Source organism: Anguilla anguilla, chromosome 2 (assembly GCF_013347855.1).
Source record: "Anguilla anguilla isolate fAngAng1 chromosome 2, fAngAng1.pri, whole genome shotgun sequence".
Classification (NCBI taxonomy): Eukaryota; Metazoa; Chordata; class Actinopteri; order Anguilliformes; family Anguillidae; genus Anguilla; species Anguilla anguilla.
The window spans coordinates 1,409,698-1,421,014 of record NC_049202.1 but is presented as its reverse complement, the minus strand read 5'-3'; the positions used below and the strand labels follow the sequence as shown (position 1 = coordinate 1,421,014).

The 11,317-nt window shown below is 42.5% G+C and overlaps 1 protein-coding gene across 1 annotated transcript; it reads left to right on the top strand.

Moving 5' to 3' along the window:
* Window positions 1–1,528: 1,528 nt before the first annotated feature.
* Window positions 1,529–10,357, top strand: vdac2 (voltage-dependent anion channel 2). Its single transcript, XM_035403032.1, has 9 exons — window positions 1,529–1,682; window positions 4,242–4,313; window positions 4,438–4,487; window positions 4,779–4,931; window positions 5,031–5,083; window positions 6,990–7,217; window positions 7,504–7,654; window positions 9,048–9,105; window positions 9,353–10,357. The coding sequence occupies exons 2-9, from the start codon at window positions 4,247–4,249 to the stop codon at window positions 9,442–9,444; spliced, it is 852 nt and encodes a 283-aa protein (XP_035258923.1). The 5' UTR covers window positions 1,529–1,682; window positions 4,242–4,246; the 3' UTR covers window positions 9,445–10,357.
* Window positions 10,358–11,317: the final 960 nt, after the last annotated feature.

Here is an 11,317-nt window from a genome sequence, read left to right as displayed (position 1 = left end):
CCTCACCATTTTACAACTGAGAATCCCTTTCACCAAATGGGCCAAGTCCATTCTGTTGTAAGGCTTAAACTTTAATTCCAAATCTACAGCACAATGTTGTTCTACTATATAGAACTACAAAGTACTGACAGGAAGTAAGGACAGGACAGGAGTTTTTACACCCCGGAGAGAAATTCAGACTTGGTCAGTAACCACTTACTTTTAACTCGATTGCAAATAGTTTGAAAAATAGGACATACACATTATCCCCCCATTTCATTATCAGAAACTTGTACACCGATCGCACTTGAACAACGAGTACTCTGACTGGCAGTTAGTAAATAGTTCAAGCTTCTTGCAGTTTGAAGAACGCATTACTCTCGTATAACAGCGGGTGACATGGAATGTCTGGATTTCTGTCAGGTAACCTCAAACTACTATTATAATACTTAACACGATATCAAAAAGAAAACCTCTCAAATAAAGACGCATAGAATAGCTGCAAAAAGGCAGTGTTGCAACTCTTTATTGACATGGCTCATTGTGAGCAGAAATTCACTTACACGAAGGTACACATTACCCCATTCGGCCTTACAAATCGGTAGTCATTCAAACGAAGGACTGTTGCAAACAATTTGCGTGTTTTAAAGCCAAACAGTGTTAATGCATAAATCAGACTCAAACAGATCGTTTTAGCTATAATGCAATACGTCAGTAGCTATCTTACAAATGGCGAGTAGTTGTTCCTTTTGATTTGGATTTGATTGGATCAAGTAACGGCAGACTATAAAATATGTTGTCGATATCTAGCTATATGTCGCATTAGTGTAAGGCAGTTAGCGTCATGCGCCCAACTTGTTTAGCTGGCGTCACTTCGCAACATGTTCACACCAACTAACGTTAACTTAAATGGAATAGCTAACGTTTGTCTATACTCGGTCCTACTACCAGATACAAATTAGCGAACATCAGTTTACATATTGCGTTTTCCCAAGTGATGTTAGCCAGAGCTTGCTAGCTAGGCTATGACTTTGATTAAAGCGTAGCTGTTCAAATTATCGAGTGATACATCAATACAGTCCAGTAAAATATAGCGCCATTTAATTTCTTTACAAATTACTTAACTTACAGGAATGTTCACTAACGGTATCGATACATTTACGCCCCAAGCTTGGAAATGCGGTGACACACCCACCTCATCCAATCCCAGCCATATACATACGTTTATGATCTCAGCTGTTGCCGCAAGACCATTTTACGTAAACTCATTTCTATCGTCAGGTTTGCGCTAATTTGGTCCTACCTAAGTTTCCATGGTGATAAAAAAGGCAGTCCGTGTGGTTGCCTAAAATAAAAGGTAAGAAGTTTTATTGAGTTCCATAAGCCACCTTTGACATAAGATTAATCCGTTTAACAAGTAGAACACCATATAAGTAATAATTGTTACTTTCCAAACATATTATAATTCAGAGGTTCTGAAATCGAACTTATTCAAGCGCCCATGGTCACTTGTTTCAGACAGGCACATTAAAAACAGCTTTAAGGGCGGGGTCCTTCGGTTTGAGGTTATGAGAGGTTGCTGTGGCATTGCAGTGTCTCCTTCACTTCGCCCTCCAGCTGGAGAGATTTACTGTGGCGGTGCGGCGCCAGTTGCAGCCGGAAAATAAAGCATACGTTGTAGTTTACCTCTCAATTTTTGACAGGTAAGTAGAGAGAAGTTTTCACGTCAATGTTAGGCTATATACGAATTACCGCTAAGTAGAAACCATTGTGATAACTCTGCCTGGAGTTTACCAAGTTTGAACGAGGCCTGTCGTGGATTCCAGGGACAACTGAAAGCTCGTAACGTGCTCCCGCACTATTTAGAAAAATGGAAGCAGACTTGGTCTGTAGGTTAGGCTCTAGCACCATGTTTTTCCGAATAAAATGTAGCTATGTAAATATCGAGCGCCAAGTAATTGCCAAAGAAATATTGAAAACTTTAATTCTGATTTGGGTATAGCCAACGTTAGTTTGTGAACAGCTCGAATGGTTAAGACCCACCTTTTTGTCTAGAGTGCGGTTTGCTGTAGCGATTCCTAGTTTGACACTAGCAAATGTACTGTGTAGTTTGGGGGCGTTTCAACATGCGCCGGCTAAGAAACATTAGAAAAGATAGTCTAGCTGCAATTTCAAATAAAAATGTGCAAAGTACCAATTCATAAATAGGCTAATTAAACTTGCTAACAGTAACATTAACTTGATTCATTATCGCTATCCACCTATCTAATGAACATAATATTTAAATTGTATTTTTGAATGTATCCTAGCTAGCCAAGTTACTAATGCTGATGCTAGGTAGCTAAGTTAGCCAGCTCACTCCATTCGACATTTGGTTAGCTGGGGTTTGCAGTCTTGAGATTTTCAGTTCGCTGTTAGCCAAGGTTACAAGTTAGATCTAATGTTAACAGTGTTGGAGTTTTGGGTAAATTGCTTCGCTAACCCTAGCTGCTTGGCTAACTGACCAAATAACGAGCTAAGGGCGTTGGAACATTGCTGATCCAGTTGGCAAGCTTGGTGAGTTAGCTAGCGTACCGTTAAACGTCAACTCAACTGACATTTGTAATCTAAACTGCCAAGCCGAGCCTGCAGTCTAGATAGCTGTAGATCTTGGAGGAAGATGGCTCTAACGCTAGCTATAGAATATTACGTTGCCTCGCTTAGTTATGTTATGTCAAGATGGCGGCCTCCTGTTCGGAAACTTAACCTTGCTTGTTTTCAAATTGACAGTTGCATTGAAGCAATGTTAATATCGTTTGCTTGCTAGCTAAATAAGATATTTCGGTCCAGCGTATATAGCTGTCTAGACTAGCTAACTTAAAAGAAATCATTGCAGTATGCATTAGCACAAGCTGAATGAATCCTTAAAGCTGGTTTGCTTAAATGTGTAATATGAAGCTGCTTTGAATTTGAACAGCGCTAAACTGGATGGCTAACTTTATATGATCTTGTGATTATTTAATTTCGGCCCTTTTACTCAATACTTCTCACTCAAGAGACTTCTTTGCCTTTTGCTAGGCTGTCCTATGTTCTTAATGGGCCTGCCTGCTAAAACAAAGCCAAAGGTTAAATAAGTAAAAATGTAAGGTTAGCTTAGCTAAGTAACGAAACGGATCTGCTGTGTTTCGTCTATATCTAGTTCTTGGCTAACCAACTATTCCGAACCAAAAGTGCTTCAAATGCAGCTGCCTAGGTTACACTAGCTTTAGGCCCTTGTTTTTCGTAACATATAGTTATCGGTAGATTAACGTTAACTTGGGACCTAGTATGATTCACAAATGACTAACGTTAGCGTTAATATTTAATTTGGCGAGTACATAACCGCCTAGCATAGGAGTCCGAATTGGCCTTGACATGTGGATTGCCCCATACTTTACTAGCTATATAGCCCGCTACGTCATTTTTGCTAACGTTAGCGGAGGTCCATGAACCAGCTAGTAGTAGTAGCCGGCGAAACGAGCTGAATCGAGAAGGCTTGGTTCCTAATAAGGCAAGATATATGGTTGGATTGCTACGTTAGCCAATTCACGTACAAAATGTTACGCGCAGACATTTGTTTGAATTATTATTATTATTATTTTTTCCAGCTAAAACATGGCAGCTAGCTAGCTAATCACCAGACAATGGACAATTTTTGGATGTCATCCTTCACAGGCACACTGGCGACCTTTGTTGATTTGAAATGCTGTTCAGACTTAATGTAATTTTGAGGCAAACTATATGCCGTTATAGTTTCACTGCATTAACGTGCACTATGGTTATTCTAATATTGCAGATTTTCATCAGTATAAAATTTGCACTGCTAGCTAAGATGCCCTAAAACTAAACGCACCTCATGTAAACGTAAACACTTGAGGACGTAGGCCTAGTTTTTAAATTAAAATGACATAAGAATAGTAATGTGCTTTGTGCGTTGGAGAAGTGCCTTTAATAAACGCCGAAGTGTAGCCCCGCGAGGCCAGGGCTGTTTCTTCCTGGTGCCATTGAAAGGCGTGGCCAGCTGTCTGCTCTTATTACCTGTGATTGTTCTCACCCAGCGCAATGCAAACTGCCTTTGATACGATATGCAAACGTGGGCGTGCGCCGAGTGATGTTCATTCCTGTCTCAACTCAAGGATCTGTGCCTACCTGCAGTGTGCGGATTGGATTCTCGCTGGTTTAAAATGAGACTAGAGCTCTACTTAAGGGCTTCCGTGGTTAACGGCATTTCTTTTTCGCCACAGATAGAATGGCTGTACCTCCGACATATGGTGACCTCGGCAAATCTGCCAAGGACATCTTCAACAAGGGATATGGTAAGGCATCTTAAAATGGAATAACTACTGAAACTGTAGCATGTCATATTTTAGAACATGCATATAAATGGTGTTTGATGTATAACTAAGTTTTTTTATTTTATTTATTTTTTAATTTCTGAAGGTTTTGGGTTGGTGAAACTTGACGTGAAGACAAAGTCTGCTAGCGGTGTGGTATGTTCCTGTGGTATAAAATAATTACAGCGTGTGTTTCAAGATTATAATATGAGTAATCCATGTTTGCTTTTGAAATTGAATCTTTCAGGCTGGTGGACCAAAATGACCTTTTTGTGCTTGCATAGTATTCATTGGAGTGGTTTCTTCATCTGAATGTTTTTATTGTTGACGTTATCTTTTTGTTTCGGAACTCTTTGGCAGTTTTAAGATTTGGGTGACTTGGAGCTTTGTCAACCTTTCAGTGATATGTTTGGGATAAACACTTTGGAATGTTGTGTGTCTTTGCAGGAATTCAAAACTTCTGGTTCCTCCAACACTGACACCAGCAAAGTCAATGGGAGCCTGGAAACCAAATACAAGTGGTCAGAATACGGCCTGACCTTTACAGAGAAGTGGAACACTGACAACACTCTCGGAACAGAAATCACCATCGAAGACCAGGTACTGCCAAGGGTGGAATACAAGAAATTAATACCGTTTTATTCACCTTTTCTTGATTTAATTTTATTAAATTTATTTTCCGTCTTTTTATTTCCCTAGATTGCCAAAGGTTTGAAGCTGACGTTTGACACAACTTTCTCGCCAAACACTGGGTATGTGTCTGTATACAGAATACAGAGTTTAAAGAATATTACATTTCACATAGAAGAATACAGCAAACAGACTTCAATTTGAATATTTTCTTTTTTTAAAAACTACTGATGAACATTAAGTCTAGTATTGAGTAACATCACCCACTGCTCTTTATATAGCTATGGGCGGGCAGTAAGCCAGTTTAAGTCCATAAAACTTCTGGCCTTGTCTGCATGAGTGAGTTGGGAAAATAACGCACTCCTGTTGGGATGCATAAACGGGTGACTTATTTAAACGAAAATCGCGTTTATGCACTGCTTTCAGTATTTTAAAAACACTGTTTTGTAGAGAAAATATTTCTGTCAATGTTTGGCTTGACCCGGTTGGTGTAATTGCTAAGCGTGCGTCATTTTGAATCCACACCCCGTTCATAAATTTTATCTTGCACCTGTGCAGGGAGCATGTCTAAGAGTTATCTGAATAGGCATGAATTGCTTGCTACAGGCCTTGCTTAGTAGCATGTCGCTAACTGATAACCGTCACAAGCTATCTGTCGTGATGCTGAAACTTGCTTCATAGACGGCTGCCTCATGCCTTTTTTTGGCGTTCAGTACAGTTAACTGAACCTTTCTCCTACCGCTTGCTTTCCTCTGAGGGAAATTTTGCACAGTGACTTTCGCTGTTTCAGACATGCAAATACAGGGAATACGAAGTGAGTTGCGGGCTAATTTGACTTTTAACCCTTGGGTTTTCCATATTGTGGAATAATACTTTTATTTTAAAACACAGTTTTTGCCACACAGTTTTTGCCAACGCTTGTCCCTGGCTTTGTTGGCGTCAACGGGGTTACTTTTTGAGATTATGACTCATGTTCTTTGTACCTGTCCGTACCCCCCCCCCTAAGAGACTCCGTTCGAGTACGGTCCATCCTCTACCACTATAGGCTCATTGGTCCAGGCACCGCCCCTTTTATGGGAACACTACCTAGCCTACAAGGCTGATTGACGAACATGGAATTCAGATGAAGCTCTTGCCACTTTACCCAGATTTGCTTTATTGAGCAGCTTAAAGGACGCAGACTGTCCTGGTGGTGGTAAGGGCGCAGAGAGGAACAGAAGGGGGGAGACTAGTTGTAATCAGGGTTGTGACTTCATGCGTGATTCAACTACAGTGTTAAAAGCATCCAGATTGGCTGAGTTCTGGGCTGCTCCCTGCCGAGGTGATTGTAGAACGCTGTGGTGAATGGCTGGCATCAGGCTCTGAGCCTGGGTGCCATCGGGCGGCTGAAGGGACGGCTCTGTCCCATCTTCAAAAGAGCGCCAGACGCTACACCCCAGCCAGACCTCTTCCTTCTGCTGCCTCTGGGTTTCGGGGCCCTCCCCCTCCCTCTGGCGCGCCTGCTCTTTCGGGACACATCCCGCCAGTCGCCCGCCCCCCCGCCCCGCCACGCTGCGGTGAGGACGGCAGAAGCCTTGCCCAATGTCTGCCTCAGGCTTCTGACCCACTTAAGCCTGTGCCAGGGCCTCTTTCTTTTTGGATTTTTTTTGCGGTTGGTGTTGGAGGTATAGGTCATTTATTTTTGTTTCCACTACTTGATGTTGGTTTATTCAGTTAATTTTACGCTCACTGATTAAAAATAGGCCTTGCAATATCACATTTTGTATTCCTGAGGCTAACCCTGATATTCTCCACTTTCACAGTCCACAGTCACTCTGTATAAGAGCATCTGCTATATGATTGCTTGTAATATAATTTAAATGAGTGTGGGTAGTTGAGAATTTTCAGAACTGTATTTAAATCTTTGTCTCACTGTATTAAAATAGCATTATTTACTTTTTTGTAAACAAGGTAAGTATACTGATAATGTTTCAGAGAATGGTCCTTGGTGCCCTTTGAATCTAACGCATGTGTATATCTGTTCATCAGCAAGAAGAGTGGCAAGGTCAAGACCGCCTACAAGCGTGAATACGTCAACCTGGGCTGTGATGTTGACTTTGACTTCGCTGGGCCCACCATTCACGGGGCGGCCGTCGCTGGTTACGAAGGGTGGCTTGCTGGTTACCAAATGTCCTTCGACACCGCCAAATCCAAAATGACCCAGAACAACTTCGCAGTTGGATACAAGACTGGGGACTTCCAGCTGCACACCAACGTGTAAGTCTTTAAGGTGTGGGTGATGGATATGAGGACTGCTGGTTAAGAGTGGGTCAATTAAATTGTTGGAAGGGGTGGGGTGTCTTTAAGAATTGGGGACATGTTAGATTTGAAGTGCAGTTTCTGTAGTGAAAGCCATATAATCCAGCTTTTAGGGTGTGTACAGTCTGTATATTTCTCAGTGATTTTCAGAAAAAAGGCAGATGCCTTTCTGCTGGTGATTGGCCGGTGGAAAATAATCGGCTTGTCTGGTTTTGGGCCCTGATGCCTCCTCTTGTCGTCACAGCAACGACGGGTCTGAGTTCGGAGGGTCTATTTACCAGAAAGTGAGCGACAAACTGGAGACGGCCGTCAACCTGGCGTGGACCGCGGGGAGCAACAGCACCCGCTTCGGCATCGCGGCCAAGTACCAGCTGGACTCCAGCGCTTCCATTTCAGTGAGTACAGCTGTGACTGAGCTCCGCACGAACCCAGCCCCCCAGCCCTGTATTTAAAATCTGCGCCATTTCAGTGAGTACAGCTGTGACTGAGCGCCGCACGAACCCCGCCCCCCGGCCCTGTATTTAAAATCTGCGCCATTTCAGTGAGTACTTCTGTGACTGAGCTCAGCACGAACCCAGCCCCCCCTGCCCCTTATTAAAAATCTGCGCCATTTCAGTGAGTACAGCTGTGACTGAGCTCCGCACGAACCCAGCCCCCCTGCGCTGTATTTAAAATCTGCGCCATTTCAGTGAGTACTTCTGTGACTGAGCTCTGCGTGAACCCAGCCCCCCCTGCCCCTTATTAAAAATCTGCGCCATTTCAGTGAGTACTTCTGTGACTGAGCTCAGCACGAACCCAGCCCCCCAGCCCTGTATTTAAAATCTGCGCCATTTCAGTGAGTACTTCTGTGACTGAGCTCAGCACGAACCCAGCCCCCCAGCCCTGTATTTAAAATCTGCGCCATTTCAGTGAGTACAGCTGTGACTGAGCTCCGCACGAACCCAGCCCCCCTGCGCTGTATTTAAAATCTGCGCCATTTCAGTGAGTACTTCTGTGACTGAGCTCTGCGTGAACCCAGCCCCCCTGCCCCTTATTAAAAATCTGCGCCATTTCAGTGAGTACTTCTGTGACTGAGCTCTGCGTGAACCCAGCCCCCCTGCGCTGTATTTAAAATCTGCGCCATTTCAGTGAGTACTTCTGTGACTGAGCTCCACATGAACCCAGCCCCCCTGCGCTGTATTTAAAATCTGCGCCATTTCAGTGAGTACTTCTGTGACTGAGCTCCGTGTGAACCCAGCCCCCCAGCCCTGTATTTAAAATCTGCGCCATTTCAGTGAGTACAGCTGTGACTGAGCTCCGTGTGAACCCAGCCCCCCTGCCCCTTTATTAAAAATCTGCACCGTTTCCCCTGAAAGTGTGCTAGATTTTAATGTGTTTAAAGTAATCTAGCTTGGCCCGTACTGGTGACACATGGTCAGTATACTGTGGTCTGTATACTATGTGGTCTGTATACTATGGTCTGTATACTATGGTCTGTATACTATGGTCTGTATACTATGGTCTGTATACTATGGTCTGTATGCTATGGTCTGTATACTATGGTCTGTATACTATGGTCTGTATGCTATGGTCTGTATACTATGTGTTTGACCACATAGTGATGCATAAAGCTTTCAGCTTTGATGTAGCATGTTGAATTATTTTGTAATACGGTGTATATTATTAGCTCTGGTTTATATGCAACACTTAAGAAATTGAAGGAACCATTTTTAATATCCCGCAGTGACATTTTGGTTTCATAAATTGGATTGTTGAAATTTTTTTTTTTTTTTTTTTTTTTTTTTAAAGGCTAAAGTGAATAACACCAGTCTGATTGGAGTTGGCTACAGTCAGACCCTGCGACCAGGTATGTACCCTGCTAAGAGGGTAAAGCATTCTTAAATATCTGCATGTGTGTTTGAGCTATGGGGAATGGTGAATAGCACTGTAGAATTGAGCTATTTACTCCAGTTAAAAATTTCATCCTAAATCGTTTGGTGTATCTTGCTGGAGAGTATTACTTCCAGTTCATTTTGTGATCCGATGTTGAATAATATTGTTAAAGAATTTGCCGGCCTGATTAGAGTTTAATCTCAGAACTCGTCCTCTTGCAGGTGTGAAGCTCATCTTGTCGGCTTTGGTTGATGGGAAGAGCATCAATGCCGGTGGCCACAAGCTGGGACTGGGTTTGGAGCTGGAGGCCTAAGGCCCTTCCCTGTAGAGTCAGAGATGAGGGAACATCAGAAGAATTTGGCCTTAAATGTTATTTCCAACTCAACCAGCAGGGGATTTCTCAAAGGGATGCGTTTGAAGCAACAAGATACCCGATCCTGTAATGATACTAGATGGTTGCCGGCCAGCTGGTGTCCATTCATTTTGGTTTGTAGTTATTGATGATGCTTGTAGTAGGTCAGTTATTTATACATTTCGATGTATCCAAAACTCTGTGCGCTGCCATCAATGAAATACACCATTCTCTCAAAAGTGGACGTTTGTGAATGTTTCGCTTTTCATTTCCAATGTGTGGTCGGTCAGACGTAAAATGGTGGTCATGGCATGGGGCGTGGCTGCTCTCCTGGCTTCACTGCGGTGTTGTTAATAACACGATATTCCTGAGTTCTCTGACCTGCAGAATGTAAAACTCCACCAATGTTATCGATACTCCAGCGAGCACCTTTTTATTTAAATATTGTTGTACCTCCATTTCTCTTTCACACATAGGACACGCTTTTGCGATTTCAGCCTGTACGCTTCGCCAGCCATCGGTGACTACTTGAAAGTAAAAGTGAGCGAGAACCTAAACGCGAAGGCCACCCTTAAGCTGAGCAGTTTTTGGGTGGTCGCTGTCTTGAGGGGTAGCTTACCTGCTGTGACAACCAGTCAGTTGGAGACCAGCGTATGTGGTGAGAGTGACCTGCGTTTAGTTTCTACCTTGGGTGAAAAACTTGTAATGAAGTTGTGCAGTACTGCCAAAATTGACTTTATAGATTTGTTTCAGACGGAATTCAGTACTTAAAGCTGTCAGTGCCCCCCACCATGTTATTGACTGGCCATCGAGAAACCGCAGAAGTCCTCTTGTGTATGTTGAACTTTTCAATAAAGTCTTTGAACTCCAGAAAGCTTGATGTCTCCAGCTTTGCAATTTTCGAAAAGGAGGAATTTGCTTGCGGTGTCCTGAGAGAGGGTTCTCAGTCTGGTGGAGTTCAGGGAATCAAACGCTCGTTTCCATCCAAGGACCTAAACTGAAATGCTGCTGTTAGTCCACCCTATCATAATATATGACCTCATATGACCAAGGCCTATGAACATTGCAAACACTCCATACGCAGTAAACTACAACAGTTTTTATAGGAGTTTGAGGAAAAGGACACTACTGCAGGGTGGATTGTAGCTGTGTGTTTTTTAATGGTATGCCCGGTGTTTCTGATTTTAAAACGCACCTAATGCTCATTTCATTTGGATGAAATCTATACTTAAGATTCAGTTGAGTGACTTCAGTGCATTTGCAGGTATTAGACCACAGCCTTCTGTTTCTGGAGGAGGGTTGTGTTCTGAACTAGTCCCCTCAGATCTTTAATTAGTGTCCTACTTTGGAAAAAAAGGCACGTTCTATGTGCCACAACCCATTCTGCAAACAGTGAGCGATTATTAACGTTCTTTATAGCATATATTTGATCATTTGTTTTAAAGTCTAATAAACATGATCTAAAGCAGCCTTAGCTATGTCCTTGTAACTTGGCCTTCCCTTCATTAATTGCCAAAACACCATACGATTTAAAGTTATTGCAGCTAGCTAATATTCCTGTACAGGTACATCTGACCATCTCTGCAAAAACGCTGAAATTGCCCTGGTCTGTATCCAGATTTCTGTTTGTAGGTGGATTCTTGTGCTGTTATTCTGAAAGGGAATAAGCAGGAAGAAGATGTTGCTGAGGTCATTGATCTTTATTTGCAAATGAACACGCATTACATATTTACACATTACTGATATGTTATGTTACCCTTTTTTAAAATTTATTTTTTAGTATCCTTGATACCAAACATCCTTGTACTGTTGAGAAATTCAAGAATTATAAAGC